At 45.3% G+C, this 19,014-nt stretch overlaps 2 protein-coding genes and 1 long non-coding RNA gene across 6 annotated transcripts in view; 1 reads left to right on the top strand and 2 right to left on the bottom strand.

Annotated features, from left to right (window-relative positions):
- LOC308583377 (uncharacterized protein) overlaps positions 1-5,999 on the bottom strand; it is a 42,695-nt gene extending 36,696 nt beyond the window's left edge. Inside the window, exons 1-2 of one of the 4 annotated variants that reach the window (XM_081187258.1) lie at positions 4,930-5,998; positions 369-473 (exon numbers count right to left, since the gene is read on the bottom strand). In XM_081187258.1, the coding sequence (XP_081043384.1) occupies positions 369-473; positions 4,930-5,343 (519 nt within the window). In that variant the 5' untranslated portion in view covers positions 5,344-5,998. Of the gene's footprint in view, positions 1-368; positions 474-4,929 lie in introns of all 4 variants that reach the window. The other 3 variants (XM_081187259.1, XM_081187261.1, XM_081187260.1) reach the window with 3 other exon arrangements.
- The window catches only part of LOC308583396, a 443,390-nt gene that overhangs the window by 65,966 nt on the left and 358,410 nt on the right, over positions 1-19,014 (top strand). The window lies entirely within an intron of this gene.
- On the bottom strand, positions 6,148-13,617 carry MYMX (myomixer, myoblast fusion factor). The gene is made up of 2 exons (XM_081187299.1): positions 13,301-13,617; positions 6,148-6,367 (listed from the first exon to the last, which is right to left on the bottom strand). The coding sequence occupies exons 1-2, from the start codon at positions 13,400-13,402 to the stop codon at positions 6,149-6,151; spliced, it is 321 nt and encodes a 106-aa protein (XP_081043425.1). The 5' UTR covers positions 13,403-13,617; the 3' UTR covers position 6,148.

The following is a 19,014-nucleotide window of genomic DNA, read 5'->3' as shown; positions in this document are numbered from 1 at the left end:
GAACTGATGGGAGTGAGAGTCCAATGGCATCTGGAGAGCCGCAGGCTCTCCATCCAACCCTCAGAATGTGTGCACCTCCACTTATATAGGTAGATAACGTACAGAGAAACTGTGGAGAGACAATTAATTTGTAAAGGCTTTTTGCATCCTTGAGATTTCAATGATCTATCGAGGAACGCAAGGAATTCTCATGGGCTCATTCCTTCCTCTTCATTTGACTGCACTGCTCTACAAGGACAAAAATGAAAGCATGCAGTCCATATTCTATAATTGAGTTTGCCTTTATTTCCATTTGAAAGGACTCAAAACAGTCACCAAGGCTCACAAACAAAGGGCTTATATATTAGAGGGGGTATAAAGGCACATACCATGTGAAGAGGAGCAACTCTGCCCAATGAAGAATGGCCACTAGCCTGGGGCCTCCTAGAGTCTTGCTTTTCTTCTTCTATTTCCACCTCTTTTCTGAGAAAGACCTAAAAAGTGGGGGGAAACAGATAATGGATGAGGAGAGTGCAACCTCATCCAGTTCTGAAGAATATTAGAGAATACTTGAACTGGACAACTAATGATTCAACGGCAGAGCGAAGAAGAAAGGAAACTTCTCAGGGGCAGACTTCATCACATTTGCCCAACTGCAGCATAAAGCAAGGTCTCATCCAAATTATGTTCTTAGGTGAGCATCACACACCCTTGCTAGCTGGTCAACCACAATTTCGACAAAGCCTATCTGCCAGCTGCTACTGTGTCACAAATCTGCAGGCAGCCATTCCATGAGAATAAGGAGCAAAGGCTCATCACTTTGCAACCCTATTCAATCCTTTATTATATTTGGAAATACTGCCTAGTTCCACTCTCACTCTTGGAAGAACAGAGCAATGGAAATAATACTTATTCCTATTTTACATCTGAGGTACAGAAGCTAATACGTTACTTTCCAAAGCAACCCAGCAAGTACGTGACTAAAGTTAATATCCAAAGCCACCTCAAAAAGCATAACATTCTGGCCAATGGACTCACCTCTTTTTACATATCATTTGCTATCAAGAAGGAAAGGAAGGCATTACATTTCAGGTGTTATCTGAAGAGGCAGAAACCCTGAAGTCTAACAAAACTATACTTTCTCAGGATTCAGATCTTTATAAACACTCAGCGCTACCTATGCCAGACATTTATCCACAAAGCCTGAAATATCAAATTAAGTAATTTGAAGAAACGTTCTTCACCTATACCCAAAGACTTAGCATATGGGGTGGGGGGAGGTGAGGGGGGAGGGAAGCAGGAATGAACAAATCTGGCATAGAACAGTGACAAATGTCAAATCTAACCAGGAAGGATATGGACTGTAGTGACATAGAACATTTTGTTCTCTGTATTTGTCTTCCATTAGCAGTAAAGAAAGGTACCTCTACTGTACACATTGGGCTATAAGCAATTCACACAAGTGAACAACCAATGTTATTAGAAGCAAAGGTGACATGGTGCTAGACAAAGTACCATAGGTTTCTGTGGGGAAACAGTAAATCAGCTCCCAAACACCCAACCCAAAGCTATGTGATCTACATTTTTTTTGAGGGGAGACTTGCTGGAGGTGGTTGTAGCATGCTTGTGACTGAGCTCAGCAGACTTGAAGAACTTTCTTTTGGAAGGAACAAAGGATGAACACAGCATGGGAGCATCATCATCATCATTATTTATTGTGTTCCAGAGAACACAACTGCTTGTCAGAGTTCATGATTCAGAACAAAGGAGAGCAGGTGGTTTGCTACTGTGGTGGTGGCTTCTGAACCCTAAACTGGGTATATTAGAATACAGTGGTACCTCGGGTTACATACGCTTCAGGTTACATACGCTTCAGGTTACAGATTCACTAACCCAGAAATAGTACCTTGGGTTAAGAACTTCGCTTCAGGATGAGAACAGAAATCGTGCTCCAGCGGCGCGGCAGCAGCAAGAGGCCCCATTAGCTAAAGTGGTGCTTCAGGTTAAGAACGGACCTCCGGAACGAATTAAGTACTTAACCCAAGGTACCACTGTATTGACAAGCTATGGTCTGGGAATAAGAACAAAAAATAGAGGTTAAGCTTGCACTTAAGTGCACTCAAGCATGACTACATTTTAAGCACATATTAGAAGTTTATGTTGGCTTTTGGTACTGTTTATTTCCATCTTATATGAGCATTCAATATCTTGCACTTTTCTAAATAAGCTTGTTGGTTGTTTAATTATTGTTGGGCTTACAACAGCAGACATCTAAGCACGTTTACTTGGAAGAAAGACCCTCTGGACTTACTTTCAACTTTTGTGAACTGCACTGCAGCCCAAGTGTCATTTATGTGCAGAGGGGTCTGGTTAGGGCAAGTTAAGTAGCTTTGAATGCCTCATTTCCAACGGGGCTCCAAAATCTCTTGAGATTTCTGGTGGATCATGCAAGTTTGGGGCTCAGTTTTGCAAGCAAAGAAATGATAGCCCAAGACAAGCTTCTTGCTGCTCAGAAGATCTTCAGTTAGCAGGAGCTGGGGGTGTTTTATAAATGTATGAATCACCATATCACAATTTCTTTGAAGTATGTACACTCCCTCTGTTCATTACTGGAGTGTACATCTGAGATCTGGCGTGGGTGTGTGTGTGGGTAAGAAAACCATTAGCCAGGCCACTGAAGCCAGGCTAATCCTCTCCAAAATACATACGAACAAAAATATTCCACGATGGATTCTGCGATACATTTTGTTATCCAGATAAGACTTAAAGGGGCTTGAACTATCAAAGCATCCAAGAGATGAGGAGCTCAAACAAACAAATTAGACTTCCTGGCCTGGACAACTATCCTATCAGTGCATTAGGTGATGCTTTGCTCCTATCCTGTTTATGGAATGGTTGTTACTGTGTTTGGCACAGTGCCCTGTGGTCTGAGATGTTCACGGTTAAACCTGCCCACATATTCCCCACCACAACCCACTTGGCCCTTCTCCAGCCAGAGCTCAGTAATGGGAGATAAGCTTGCAGGTGACATAAGTGCTTTATTTACATACGAAGCTCCCTCAATCCATCAGCTGCAGGAAAACAAGGCTGTCAGCACAAAGATGATCTCATCCTTCCTGTAGAGCTGCTCTGCTTGGATTGCGGAGGCAGGACTCCCTCCCTCCCCTGCCATATCATCCCATCCAACAAGCAGCAGCCGGGAGCACATGTGAAAACAAGAAACGAGTTAGTCTTTCTGTTGATTTGGAAAGTAGAGGTAGCAACTGAGAAGTGACTGGCTGGAACCTTCGCTGGCTGGTGTGACTACACAAATGAGGGCAAATGTATGTCTATCCAAAGGAAGAACTAGCCTGGGTCCTATGAGGCTCGATGCCAGGGAAACACAGAAGGCCTTATAGACAGACTCTTGGCTGAGATGTCAAGGTCAATTTGGAGGGCGCTTTCCCTGGGGCCTATGAGATAGCACAATGAGGTAATGCCTTTACCAGACACTACAGAGAACCTGACAAAATCTTGACTTCACTCAAAACCGAAATAAGCAGGGTGTCCTCAGTTTATCCCATTGGGGCATGTTTCATAATTTCACAAAGCTGATGTGTCATGAGGATAGAGTTAGTCTCAGTGTTACTTTCTTCTTCTCTGAGTGTATAAAAGTTCTGCAGAGAAGTGGCTAGAAAACAGTTGCAAGTAATGCACCTTTGTAATGGGGAAATGGATCTTATGTGATCCAGAGACATCCACTTTTAAAATGGTGCTTCTATAAAGTTTGCCTAACAACGCATCTCTTCAGGGATTTGCCAGCACTTCCATGCATAGACTTTACAAACACAGACAGAACAATCAGCCCTCAGATCTGCTCAAAACAAGCCTAGTACTAGCATAGCAGGAATAAAGGGCATTGCTAGGGTTGTGTGTATACAAAAAACAACAACACAAGTCTGAGCAAGAAATGAAAGCAACTCTAGGTATGGTTTTTAAGCACTGGCAAATACTATGTAGAGAGACTCTGGATTACAAAAGTAGAAGGCTGCACCAGAATGCAGGCTGCCTTTTCTTTCAAGCCCAGGAAGCACTGCTGCAAAGAAATATGAAGTCTTTTAACTGAGTACCTCCGAGCCTTTACCAGCATCACTCTGCTCACTACCCCTATAAAAACCTGCCCATCATTGACATGCCTGTGGGCGAAGCATGATGGAAAAAGGAAACTTAGAGGCTTACTAAAGATATAGGAAGCCTTTCCTGGGCTTGCCGTACCATGCTCTGCTCGTTGGTTTCTCACTACATCATCCACAGGCCATCCAAAAAGGCAGATGAATCCAACAGATAAGAGATAGAATAGAAATGATATAATAGAAGGCAAGGCAGAACTAGAAATCCCTGGGCTCTGTTCCAAGTTTTGGGAAGGGTTGTATGGAAAAGCCATTGTAATCAAAATAAGGATTAAACTATCCAGGATCTACCGCTATCTCTGACAAGCAAGGCTGGTGCTGCTTCTATCGATCTATCTGCATAAAACTACCATCAGACACTGCAAAATATGATAATGAAGGAAACTTCAGTGGTGATTCAAGGGAGGCAGGTGCTTTGTTTCATCTTATCCCTACAGAAAAAAAGATGACATCATCATCTTCTTTGAGATTCTGAACTGTCCCTTGTTCAGAATTATTTTCTACCATGATATGAGGGTTATTCTGCTTCCTTAGTTTCAGGCAATCAAAGCTCTCAAGATCATCTTCCTCAACAGATAAAAAGGGGGAAACTTAAGCTATGAAAAACCCTTGAGATGCATACTGACCCACACATAACCACCCCTTCTCAGAGGATCCTGAAACCAAAGGAGAGGTCAGGCCTGATGTGACTGTGATATAGAGTGGAGGAATGCACTCTAGTGTAACAAAACAAAACAAAACAAAACAAAACAAGACAGGGGAGGAATATAAAAGACCTTACCTTAAACTGTGCTTTCCCTGTTCTGCAGTTGTTGTTGTTGCAGTTCCTCTCGCAACGGGTATGAGTTGATGTTTCCTCCCTTGGATTAGGTTCTCCGTGCCAGTTGGACAAGGTGATTTTCTTGATGGAGCGGGACAGGGAGTTGCGGTTGATGCGATCTTCATTGGTGGCCACCTCCTCAACGGGGCTGGTGCTGTCAAACCTACCCTCAGAGGACACTGGAGAAGCCTGAGCCAGATACAGAGACACACGCTCATTGAGGTTTTGGTGCAGGGCATGATTATCCAGAGCAGCTATGTCAGGACAGCTGTCTCCTGGAAAGTCCAGGGAGCACTTGGGTAGGGAAAGCTTGGTGGTAATAGTGAACGGCTGGACCTTCCTTGCTCTGCTGCCAGACATTTCTCCCCCTCGCATTGGCCACACAGGAGACAGGGGAAAGGGAAGGGGAGAGTGGGCCACCAGTCCTGAACTCTAACAAGAGACTATAAAACATATAGCAAAGTCACAAGAGATTCTTCTCCAGCCTCTTCCAAACCATGCAGATGCAGAATTTGCCCCTCAGTCCTCCTGGGAACTCTCTCAGAAGTTAAGCTTGCTCGGAAATGTCTGACGGAAGGGGACTTCCAGTCTTCTTCGACTTCCAGGCCTGAGAAATCACGCTGCTACCACCACGCCAGGCCTCTGGTCAGCAATGGTGGTGTTGCTTTGCTTCCCCATCCATAATTCTCCACCAGCAACCAAAAGACCATGAGTGTGGGGTTGTGGGTGGGAGCTTGGTCCTGGCTTCAAAGCGAAGAGGAGAAAAGCATTCAGCGAGGCTGGAAGCTGGAAGCGTTTTGTCTGGGGGTGGATCTTGAGAAATGAGATCAGAAATTAAATCTTCTTCCTTGGGAGGGCTGGAGTTGCTGATTGCTCCCTGATTGCTCTCCCTCTCCTTTGGCAGGCGGAGAGCAGCTCCTTCTCCACACGCACTCACCCAGAAGCTAAAAATGTCCCTTCAGATGCTGGAGAGAGAGAGAGAAATTGGCTGCCGCGCGGGGTGAAGTCGGTTTCCTCCTCGCTCTTTAGGGTGCTGCTCCACTTCGAAAGTGTCTGCATGAGTGGTGGCGGCGGCGGCGAGGACGACAGGTGGTGGGGCTACCTACCTGCAAAGTTGAGGGCTTCTGCTGCTGCTGCTGCGTCCGCCCCTTCTCCTTGGCGTCTCCCTGCAGAGCTCGCCTCAGGCGTCGTCCACCTTCTTGCGCAGGTTGAGGACGCAGAGGAGGCAGGTGAGGAGCGCCTCGCGGGACTGCCGGGAAGTCAGGCGGGCCCCCAGGCGCCGGAGCAGCGGCAGGAGGCGCTGGCGAGCCACCAGCAGCAGGCGAGTCAGCAGGGTGCGCAGAAGCAGGAGGGCGAGCAGCGGGGCGGGCATGCTGCGCTCCGGGCGCTCGGCGGGGATCTGCGAGGGGAGGCACAGAGACACACACCGCGGTCAGAGCAGCCGCGGCACGGAAAGGCGCGCATCCTGCTCGGCGGCCGAAAGCAAGAGGGCAAAGGAGGGAGGGAAGGAAGGAAGGGAAGGAGCGCGCCCCCCCCCCACCACCCACCCAGGGTTCAAGCGGGCCTGTCTCCTTTTCTCCCTTTCCCTCCTGGCCCCGTCTTCACTTCTCTCCCACTCCCGGTCCCGGTTCCAGTCCCGATATTTAGCCCAGCCCTTCAGGCAGGGAGTTCTTTAGCATGAGGTAATGCGGCTTGGGCAAAGGGGAAAAGACGGCTTCCAAAAAAACGCGCAGCCTTCCTCCCTCCGGGGGTGGAGGTCGGCCGCTTCCCGGAGGAGATTCGGAGTGCAGTTGGGGGAAAGGAGCGCGGATTGTGGAGGGGAGAAGAGGGGCGCCTCCGGGACAAGGCAACGAAAGGGCGCACCCATCCCGTCGCGCGCCATGCGGGAAGGGACTCCGGCAGCAGCTGGAACGAACCGCGCCTCTCCGGCGCCTTTGAACGGCCGCGCGACAGAAATCCAACAGGTGAAGCTTTTCCCAGCGCGAGGCAGCCGTACTGAGGAACGTATCGCTTGCTGGATTTCTGCCCGTAGGGAGGCTGTTAAAGACAACAGGAGCCGCCTCAGCGCCTCACTCAGACGCGCACGCCGCTACACCTCGCGCTCTCTTCTTCGGGTTACTTGCAAGCAGCCTGAGGGAGTTAGTTGCAAGCAACCTGCGAGCCACGGAAGAAAAGGATGGGGCAAACTTTTCCCCCTCTTTTTTTTTTTTTGCAATCTCATGCGTATGCTTGAAGTGCATTTCCCCTTTTAAAGCGTGCGCGCACGTTCGCCTAAAGTGAAGCTGTAAAATTGCGCGGGAAGTAATGTAACCCGGCCACCAGCCTCTTGCTAGCTAGAGGATGGGGTTATAGAAGGGAACTGCGCGCGGGAAGGTTCTTTGCTTTCCCGCTTCCTGTACTATCGAAGGAACCCCACGAGCCCGCTTTCCCTGCTTATTGCTGCGCGTCCTCTCCTGCCGCCTAGCGCGCGGGCCGCTGGAATCTGGGGGAAGGGAGAGCGGGCGGGCGGAGGGGAGAGGAGCGTTCCCTGCAAGTGCCCAGAGTTGTCTTAGCAACTGAGCGCGTCGAAGGCGATGATGCAATTGAATTCCACAAGGATAGGCTCAAAGCGCGGGGACTCGGAAAGGAAACTTCCCCGGGCGCTATGGCAACGGAGAACACGGACTCCAGCAACCTCCGGGCAGGGGAGGCGGGACTAGAGCGCTGGACGGCCAGAGACTGGGACGGAGCCCGGATCGCTGATTGTCGCTTACTCCCGGCCTGGCCGAGGATCCGCGCTCCCTCCTGCGGCGCCCCGGCCCTTTTCAGGGGCTTCAGTTACGGCGCCGCAGCCCAATGCGCGCTGAGCGCAGCGTGATGGGGGGGGGGGCGTTCACTGTGAGAGAGTTCCTCGGTATTTGCTCTTCACACAACTGGGCAGAAGACACTTTTCTGGAGTAATGTCAACTGCGGCTTGTATTATACATTTATGTATAAGCTAAACAAGCTATAGCTAAAGGCCCCACACTCTTGGACCCCCCCAAAAGAAAAAAAAACTGGATGTACATTTCCAAAATATAAGATAAAAATAAATAAAATAAAACCTAACAGTGTTTTGTGTTGTGTAGGTTCCTACGACATAAGTAAATTACCATATAGCATATATTCAACACACACAAAAGCGGCAATTTGTTGTTGACAAAGGACAGCTGGACATATAAAGGGCCCCAATACTTTCAGTAGCTTAGGGCCTCATCAAACCTAAATCCGGCCCTGCTTGCATAGGCCTTCGGGCAGGGCTTCCATCTGAACAGTCGCACAGGGGGGCAGCGGAAGCGTATCTGCAGGCCCTTTCCGCTCCACCTACTTGAATCTGGTGTTTGAAAGAGCCTTCTTCGCACGTGCAATTAGAAACGTGAATTTATAGGCATGTGCGTAGGGCCAAATTAAGACCTCCAGAGGCCCTAAGTACTAAAAAAAAGTATGGTGCCCTGCCCCCACGTAATTCAAAATAAAACCAGTACTAAACTAGTTTTTAAAGAAGACATAGATTTATTGCAACACATGGCAGATATGATTTCCTGGCATGAGTGCTCTTTTAAGTGTTAAGACAGACACGATTGTGCCGTGAACACAGATTTATAGCCATCAAGTTTGTGCTTGTGTAGATTTCACATTTAAAGCTCCACATGCTTGGGTTAGGCGAGTGTACATGATCTCCTCCCTTCCCCTCATGCATCCAAAGTAATGTCTGAACACCATGACAACTGGGGTTTTTGTTTTGTGTATCGCAATTGGCTGCACATATGAATGTTCTCATAGTGAAAAACCTACAAGTGTGATTAAAGCATCATACGTGTCACATGGAGACAGTAGAAAGTGGGACTGCACCCACTGGCACCCCCCTCCTCATGCATGTTTGACAAAACCCATAGAAAGCCATGCTACGGAACAGTTGCAGGCTCTTTGCACAGTCAAAGAATACAGATTCACACATACAACAACCATGATGCTGCTTTGTAAATATGCTTGCTACTTCAAAACTTAATGCCAAATTTGAAGGGGCAGGGAGGCTGCTGCCCCCCCAATAAATAAAATCAATAAAGAAATACTTAAATAACAGGTTCTGGCCCCCTAACAAAAGCCTCCCCCCCCAACAAAAATCCTGGATGCACCCATGAGGCAGGGCAGGAAAAGAAGGTGCAGTCTCACTGCAATCAGCATAATTTGTGAAGAGCCCTATTGTTGCATACAGAAATTTGTGGGCAAGGTGCACAAAAATTCCTACACAGAATGCTTCAGCTGTCTGCGATGGGGAAGATCTTTCTGCAATAGTCATTGACAGGGAGTAACATTTAAATTAAGGATGGATGGGGACCCTCCAGATGTTATTGGACTTCCCTCAGCCCCAAGTTGACCAATAGTCAGTGACAATATGAGTTGCAACCCCACATCCCTGGTCAAAAGTCACTGCAAAAAAAAAATTTCACTGTAACCAGAGTGCCGCTACAGCTGTTTCTGCACCAGACAGGGAAACATCTTGCTTTTATTAGGAAATTCTGTCTGACATCCTGACTATGTTTCAACAACAAAAGAATTCCGCCTTGAATGTGATTAATATATATATTGTTATGAGCTTGTGAGTGCTAGACACTTCTAAATTCATGGAATGAGTAAGTTTAAGAATTTAATTAAAGGCAGGAAAATTTCCAGGAAACTCCAGGAAATTTCCAGATCACTACAATCCCGGGATTCAGCAAAGTGTTAGAATCTAATGAAGACTTGGGGTGTTAAACTCAGTGACAGATTACTTTAATCCCTCAATTCAGCAAGTACTAAAAGCTAATTTAGTCAGGGAAGCCTCCTGGTTGATGGGCCGTTAAGACAACCAAGGATCAAAAGGTTCTTGGTGTGAGATTGAAGGAGTGAGGACTTTCCTTCGACAGATAAAGCCATAATTTGTAGAGGTTAGAGCTAGGAATTATGTGTCCGGGAGAAGCAAAGCAGCAGATGGAGCATGATGGCTTATTCAGGGCTGCAGCTATGGAAGAAACAAAACTCTCTTGGGATGTTTATGCTTTGAACCTTCCATCATAGGCTCAGGTTGTATATATGTGTAAATAAACCATATATCATGAAGACACCTCAGTCTCCACTGTGCCTCATTTCCAGAAGGAAACACATATCCTGGATGAGTGGCTGGAGCCCCTGGAATCCCGCACTGCTCAGAGCTTGGAATGGCGTGCAACAATGTAATAACTTAACACAATAAAACTATTTGGAAACTATTACTATTCCAGTAAGCCACATGGGTTGCTTGTGGGAAGACCCATCATGATGGGTGGTGCCGGGGGGGGGGGGAAGCATTCTCCTGAAAAATGAGCTCAACCCTACCTTGTCCCTCTAATGCTGAACTCCTGCCTGTAACATATACGTTTGGTTTTCTTTCAGAGATATAATAATAATAATAATAATTATTATTATTATTATTATTATTATTATTATTATTATTATTATTATTATTATTATTATTATTTATACCCCACCCATCTGGCCGAGTTTCCCCAGCCGCTCTGGGTGGCTTCCAATCGAGTGTTAAAAACAATATAGCATTAAATATTAAAAACTTCCCTAAACAGGGCTGCCTTCAGATGTCTTTTAAAGATAAGATAATAGCTGCTTAACGCGTGGGACATACAATCACAGAACTGTAGAGTTGGAAGGGAAGGGTCATCTAGTCCAACTCCCTGCAATGCAAGAATCTCAACTAACACATCTATGACAGATGACCTATAAAAATCACTCACTTGTAAATATGCTTTGCCCCTTCTGCGTGCCTCATCCCCTTTTTTTCTGGTGCCGCCGACTGGGACCTGTTGTCTGTATGTTAGGTAAAGCTAGCAGTGATAATGTGTTTCCTTTTTCCATTTCACTGTAGCATGTCTGATGACATAATGGTAGCCAGATCAAGGGCTTTTTGTATTGGAATTCCAAACTGGAATTTTGTGACAAAAGGAGATGTCAGTTTGTTTCCAATCTAGCTATGCAGTCTGCAATTGTTCGCTTGCTTTTTTGCAGGGAATCCAGATGATTTTGCCAACCTATTGCATTCAATTTCGCCACACCCCCATGTTGTCCTTCCATCTATATTCAACTTAATTTGTGCTTATCGTTTTCATGGTTAAAGGGCACTTGTAGCATCGGTCTATCCAGTGCAGACAGGCAAAATACCACTGAGGTTTTCCAGGGCTATTGTGTCTTTAATTAGACACCATTTTGTGGTGTCTGCCTCTGATTGCTTCCTGTTCAGCGCAGCAAGCCATTGCTGATGAATTGACCCATTCTTAGCTTGTTCTAGCTTTCCACTGCCCTTGATTACTGGTTTCCTTTCATTATTTTACTTTGTCTTTCTGAAAATGCACAATTTTGAAACAAAAGAGCAGTGGAAAATGAGAGAAAACCAGTAATTAACATCTGACCATAAGGAAAAGGAATTGCTCTATTTAAAGAACAGTTAAGGAAAGAAATCATCTGCAATACTGTGACCGCACTGAACAGGAAGCACTTGGAGACTGAGGCTAGAAGGAGGCAGATTCTCAGTAATATCTGCAAGAGCTCTTTCTTGAACAGGATTGGTTACTATAGAGCTTGCCAACCTTTTTGGGCCTATAGGCACATTTGCAAACTGCTGTGGCCTGGGCTAGGGGAGAGCCCATGAGCCTCAGGGGCAAGATGGGTCAGTTTGACTGCAGAAAGCCCTGCATCCCTTGCTCTCTTATTTTTTTGTATTCTCATTATTTAACAAAATTTATATACCGCTTGATTGTAATAAAGCCTCAAAGTGATTTACAAGAAACAAACTAAAGCATTAAAATTACTAATAAAATACTGTTAAAAACAGGTGTTTTTTTTAAAAAAAAACAATTGAAACTAATTAAGCTCAACAGTAAGCTAAACACAGATTAAAACACATGCAGCTTCTACATGTTTCGATAGGCTTTCCTATACAAAAATGTTAAAGCAGGTGCTGAAAACATTATACAGAGGACACTTGGGTTGCATTCGCAACCCGCAGCGCTGCGTCTGCGGGCGCGCGGGTCGCAATTTGGTGCTTCTGCACATGTGCAAAGCGTGATTTAGCGCTCATGCGCAAGTGCCAAAACCTGGAAGTAACCTGTTCCAGTACTTCCGGGTTCGGCGCAGTGCACAACCCGAAATCGCGCAACCCGAAGCGTTTGTAACTTGAGGTATGACTGTACAGCAAAGCCTGCTTGATGTCAACAGGCAGGGAGTTCCAAAGTGTAAGTACTGTTGTATTCTGGGCATATATGGAATAAGTTGCTTCTGCAAGTAAACTGGTCCCAAGCTGTTAGTGGCTTTATATACTAACGGGAACACCTTGAATGTGGCCCAGCAACACATCAGCAAGCAATGCAGTTCTCTGAGCAGAAGTGTTTATGTGCTGACAGGGTTTCATTCCTGCTGGTAGCTGTGCTCACACCCTCCAACATTTCTCTGATGAAAATAGGGATGTCCTATTCCATTGTTGTGGTTGTTGTTGTTATACTATTTATACCCCACCCATCTGACTGGGTTGCCCCAGACACTCCAACATATATATGTATATATAAATTAAACATTTTTAAAAAGTCTCTATACAGGATTGCCTTCAGAAGGCTCGGGGCTCAGGTAACTCCATACCCTCCAGCATCTCTGTTGAAAATAGGGACATCCTAAGGAAAAGCGAGACATTCCAGGATCAAATCAGAAACCGGGATGGCTTCTGTAAATCTGGGGCTGTCCCTGGAATCTTGGGGCACTTGGAGGGTCTGCTGTGCTGCTGCATTCTGCACTAACTGCAGCTGCCAGATCAGGTTAGGAGATGCCCTACAGAGAAAGTATTGCAGTAATTCAACATTTAAGTCTCCAGTGCCTGAACTACTGTGGCCAAGCAAGCTCTCCAGGAACAGCCACAGTTGTCATACCAGTCACAGCTAGCCACTGAGGCTACCTAATCCTCTCCATCCACATGGGTTTGTATTTGTTCACAACGTCAAAATTATAACACCTCTCAAGCAGAAAGGTAGACTAATCAAGATATCATTTGCCATCCAGATCATGCAAATAATGGCCTTAAAACTGCATAGTTTAAGCGTACTCTCTTTTGGAGATGAGATTCTACAGTTCAGGCTCAGCTTATCGTGACTTAAGTTCCCTAATTGTTTCCAGACTGATTGACCTCCAAGGGCTTGTTCACATGTAAACAGCCACTTGCCTCCCTATTCTGCCCTGGTTAATGGACTGAAATGTCTGGGTGATTCTGTGGGACAGGATATATCACATAAAGTCTTACCACAAGCCCAGGAACTGTTTTCCACAGATAGGAAGAGTTGTCCTTTTTGGTTTGCAATGGTATGAAAGCTAGGAAAGCAAGAAAAAGGTTCTCATAAAACATCTGCCAAAACAGATGGTAGGGAATAAATTGGCATTCCTATCATCTGGAAATATGGGCCTGATTTATTATCACCAATGGGCCTTATAACAATTATAATTGTAAGGTCAAATCTAAATTTTAGCTACCCTGCCAAGATTGCCATCAGAGATTCTGAATGCTTTAAATAAACTTTTTAATTTATTACCAAACAGCAGCATGGAAAGCCATCTTAGGACTCAGCTATACAGCTGCAAATAAAACGTTTTAAATGTGTTGTAAAGAGCCATATACAAATTTGACACTAAATGGCTACAGTGAGCTATGCCAAATTTAATGTATTTTTTCAAAATGTTTTTTAAAAAAGCATTTTCACAGCATTTTTTATATGTGTGCAGATTCCAACTTAGCTATGGGACACTGGTGTTTTAAATGTTATGTGTAAAGACAAACTTGTGGTTTGTCTTTGAACTGTTAATAAATTAATCAACCTATTAAATAACTACATTATCTTCATGCAGATAGTTTCTGAATGTTTGATAATATTTCTGTATTAGATTAATATTTTGTAAGTGGCCCAGGAACTGTTACTGATGGACAGCCACATATATGTAATAAACAATTATAATGGTTCTCTCAATTAATACATCTTAAAGGCATGTCTAATTCAAAAGCTGTTCAAAGTTTACTGCACCAGTTACCCTATTTGTAAAGCACATCTTGAAATCATGTGATGAAAAACTACACTTTAAATATAATATTCCAGGACATCAATCAGACTGTTTATGATTCCTTTAATCCCTCCATTTTCCCCAACAATATCATTTTAAGCTTCCACTTTAGCAGCTTTACTATCCTACCCCCTTTCCACCCTACCCCTTAATTTTCACCTGCTGTTTCCTTTATTCTTTATCAAAATCTTTGCAAGAGCAGAGGCAAAACACTCAGTTTCAGTATGCACTTTCCTTTCTTTAGGTTAAGAGAAAGCTAGAGTTGAGAGAAAGAAGAAGGAATTGTACATCTTCACATATTCTCCTCCCTCCACCAATTTTTTTTTTAAATCCTCCCCAAACTATAATATTTTTGTGCAATCCTCCAACATAGAAATAGAAAACCAGCTCAGTTTTAGGCTGGAATGGCCAGCAAGTAAGGACTGTAGTAGTCCATGACTAGCTTTCCCCCTTGTTCTTACATTTTCCATAAGAACATGGAACAGGAAGCTTGGGTGCTCCTGTTGACCTCCAGAGGTCATCTCTGCCATGGGATGGGAACACATCCCTGACTAGTAGAGTTCCCAGAAGACAGCTCTACAAATGCGTAACCACAGAAGCTCTTACTGTCTCCTTCCTCGGTCTCCTCTTCCAGAATAGCAGAATGGTCCTGTGTCAAGGCCAGCCTTCAGGTTTCTGCACTACCTCTGGCAAAGCGACTCGCCTGCAGCAGCACCCCGATTACGCCCAGACAATGAGGGACACATTTCTTTCTTTCTTTTTTAAAAAAGACTCCTCCTTGTCAGCTGTCCTTTAAACTCTATACCCATATCCAGCTCTGTCTCGCCCAACAAACAAGGGAGAGGAGGAAGGGAGAAGGACACATGCTCATTGTAAGGGATCTCTGCCAACCCTGTGAACCCCCTCCCCCCATCTGTTAGGGTGGCAATGTTGGTGCTTGGAACATGCAGACGGGGCTAACTGGGGGAAAGGGATGGGGCTAAGGGAAAGGATCACAGAGCATCTGTGCTGCACAGTCATAAGATCTGGCACAAGTAGCACCTGTTGAAAAGCCCGATTCAAACTCTGAGCAGGCAACTAGCTTAAAAACACAGCTCCGCGACGGTTTGTCTGAATTGCTAATGAGCGTCACTTCATTTCCTCAAGGAGCCAAAAAATGTAGACACACGTTATTGTATAGCAGGGGGGAAGAGAGGGTGGCCTCTAGCACCCAGCGAGTTGCCACTCTCCAAAGGCACTGGGAGGGGGGATAAGGGATAGAATGCCTTTTCACTGTCCACCCAGGCACGGCTGGCCCATTCATGAGGCAAGCTGAGGCGGCCGCCTTGGGCAGCAGGATCCACAGATACAGCAGATCTGGCCTTGTGCACCTTGGAGGTAGGATCTGCCCACCTCCTCAGCAGTGTCCTCTTGGCAAATAGGAGGTGGTCTCTCCCCCCACCCCCCTTGTTTCAATATAGATCTCTATTTCCTCTTGATCCTGATGTAGATCTGCAGTCACTCTTTCTTTCCTAGCCATGCAGGGGCACCATTTTGTGGTTCGCCTCAAATGCAAAAATATTCTGATTATAAATATTCAAATTAGCTTAAATTGTGTCCACATGGGGAGGGATTGTTTTGGTCTGGGAGAGGCTGTAGCTCAGTTCTAAGACTTGCTGTACATACAGGAGTCTAAGGGTTCAGTCTCTGCTATCTCCAGTTCAAGAAATACAGTTAAGGGAAATTTATCTGTGCCTGAGAACTGGGAGAGCAACTGTCAGAGAGAGTAGACAACTCTGGGCCTGATGTAAAAATAGCCAGCCCTGGTATAAGACAACTTCTTAAGTTCCCATACATCCTGTGGCACAGTGGGTTAGGGCATCTAGCTGTTAAGCAGAAGGTTGGTGGTTCGAGCCCACCCAGGGATGGCTGTGGGCATCGCAGGGAGTTGGACTAGAAGATCCCTTCCAACTCTACGATTCAGTGATTCTATTCTCAAAGACTCCCCAGCAGATAGAAAACCCTTTGAAGGCAAGTGAATCCTTCAGAATCATTTATCTCTGTAAGAAAGATCTCCAAACCATTTTAGGAGCCTGGCTAATTTATCTGAGTCTGCAGGAACCTAGAACTGGAAGTGCCATGATAAGAACACTGTGGAAAAATGTGGCATGTTGTATGGGTTGAATGGATCCAACCCACGTCCGACACAAATAGGAAAGCATATCTGGCACATAGTAAAGCAACCATGCACCTAACCGACACACTGCTAATCAATCCACATTTATCTAAGCACTGTAATGTTGGAGGGAGTGGCTAGTCATACTGCGGTAAAAACTCCACTGCAAGTTGGCTGAGCATTGGCAAAAAAATGTCACCACCACATGTCAAAGCAGGCATAGGCGCCGACTCCATGGGGCTTGAGGGGGCTCGAGCCCCCTCAAAAAAATTTTTGGGGGGGCTCAGCCCCCCCAATAATCTCGGGCGGGCGCCCTTCCAGCAGAGCGCCGCCGCCGTCCCCCGCCTCCTCCCCACCTGCTCCTTCGCCAGCCAGCCAGCCGCGCGCCCTAATCGCCAAGGCACTGCCGGAAATCCCGCGAGAACAGGGGAATCCCGACTGGCCACACCTCCCAGCCAGCCAATCGGCTGGCTGGGGGGCGTGGCTTGCCCTATTTAGGGCCGGAGCCACTTTATTTGCATATTCATGAGCTTATTTATTATTCATGAGCTTTCCCGGGCCCCCCCAATATTTTTTCTAAGTCCGCGTCCCTGAAAGCAGGCCCCCTCCACCCACATATGCAGCAGCATGAGATTTTATTTCCCATTATGCAATCCCATTCATCTGTGTAACCCTTTTCCATGGCCACAACCAGACTCTGGAATTCCCCACCCAGGCAGATTTGCCTCACCTTGACCCTGAATATTTTCTACCACAGTGGGGAAAACCTTCATTTTTAGGAAGGCCTTTGTTACTGATTTTAATGAACTTTGGTTGACAGGCTTTTATTACTGTTTTTATGGTTTTAATGTTGTGGCTTTTGCTGCTCTGCTTCTTAAGTAACGATGTTTTAGTTAATTAAAAAAAAGTGATGCTTTTTAAAAAAATCTCTGTATAGTGTTTGTTATTTGTTAGTCACTTTGAACTTTTGGGGATAGTAAACATTTTAAATAATGGAAGTAATTTAAAAAGTACATTTGTAAAGACCACAGTTATGTGGAGAGGGTTGATCATGCAGTTCTTCTCTATTCCATCATCACCCTGACTTGTGCTGCGTCAAATATTTGCAGAACTTGATGATGTGAGAGGGACCCTTTCTCAAATCACTTCACATTAAATTGGCTTTCAACTGATTTAATTTTCTTGAAGCCAATGAGATTCAACTGGCTCAAACCCAAGTGCTCTGCCTTAACTGCATTGTGGATAGGCTTAACACTGAAGAAAATTGGCAATGAATCGATTGGTTACTTAACAGTTAGAGTATTATTATGTTCATGAGCCCGAGTGATACCTAACATTCTCTGAGCTGGGAAGTGGATCCTCTTGCTCATACTTTGCAGTTAACTCACGCAAGATTTAACTGGGGAACAATTGAGAAAAAACAAGGAAGTGGGAGACTGTAAGTAGTTCACTTTGTTTGACGCCGTGTGGAGGTTTATGTCTGAGAGTACAGATCAGCCCTTCCTCCTTCTTTCTTCCAGTCCAGACTGATCTTGACTATGTGACCCATCCTTTGCCCCTTAAAGGCTGCTGCCATGAGCTCAGCTGGGTTGACCTTTCCCAGCCCCTTGCAGCTTTCTCACGGAGAGACAGAGATCAACCCAAGGGACCAGCTTGGCCCCAGCACAGCAGCATCATGCTCCAAAATCAGAAACAGCCACTCAACAGCTCAGTCATTAGCAAGAGGGAGCAGCAAGGGTCAATGGTGATGTCAGACTCCTGGGGCTTGCTTCCTAGCTGCCCTCTGCCTTGCCTGATTCTTTTCAGCTGATGAAGAACTTGTTCCTTCCTTTCCTTTCCGCACACTCAGTATCATTTAGTGCACAGTGATGCTATTCGTATAATGTTTCTGTTGCTCATATAAGTGTTGTGAATCAGTCAGTGCTCTGGACTGCATGGGAGAACCAACAGCATGTGAAAGCATGGGTACAACATGGGCTTAGCTGCCTCCTTAGATCAAGAAAATCAATGAAAATAACTAACTGAGGTTCTGCCCCTCCTAACATGAAGCCTGCCCCCCCCAACATAAATCCTGGCTATGCCCATGTATGATACCGGAATTATTTGGCAGCAGGAACAAATCTGTTAGGAGTAGGGATGGGAGATAGACACATTCAATTCAGTTCACATTAAAACTTGAATTTATCAAATTCAGACTTTCAGTAACCATAGGACAACCAAAACATAGCCATCCTTCGAAATCCACGCTTATCCAATTTTTGCAATGTAGCTCTGCATTCGCCCAGAGTTTGCAAAAATACACGTGTTAGTTAAATGTGTGCCTAAAAATAAGCGAAAATAACATACAAAGATGCATTATAGGAGAAATTGCTTGCAAAAATGTGCATATCAGTCACAACCGCATGCACAAATGTGTTTATTAGAAAGTTACACTAAAATACAGACAAAATTTCATGAGGATTTTTTTAATTTTTTTTTTGCAAATTGCTGCACAACTGCGGAGAACCAAATTTAGGATTGGAAAAATGGCAGCAGGAGCATTGTCAAGATATGAGGCTGTTCCAAGAAGGGTAGATTAGAAGGGACTATCGTCATCTCTAACAACCTAATAGACATGACTGAAAAGGAAAAAGGGATGGGGTGAGAAAAGGAAAATAAGACAATAAGTCCCAGCTCTTACATAATGTTAGATGTTTACATACTGGCCAGACTGCAGGAGATAATCTGGAAGGAAGCCAAAGAGATGTTGG

Source organism: Podarcis bocagei, assembly GCF_964188305.1.
Source record: "Podarcis bocagei genome assembly, chromosome: 3".
Lineage (NCBI taxonomy): Eukaryota > Metazoa > Chordata > Lepidosauria > Squamata > Lacertidae > Podarcis > Podarcis bocagei.
This window is presented reverse-complemented; position numbering and strand designations above follow the sequence as displayed.

What these genes read in the sequence shown, in the direction of transcription:
- MYMX (XM_081187299.1), bottom strand. Translation starts at nt 13,402, where the DNA reads ATGTTTTATGAGAACCTTTTTCTTGCTTTCCTAGCTTTCATACCATTG. An exon ending in AAACAGTTCCTGGGCTTGTG is followed by an intron (nt 6,368 to 13,300) that starts GTAAGACTTTAT and finishes CTCCCCTCGCAG; the next exon opens with ATCCCCGCCGAGCGCCCGGA.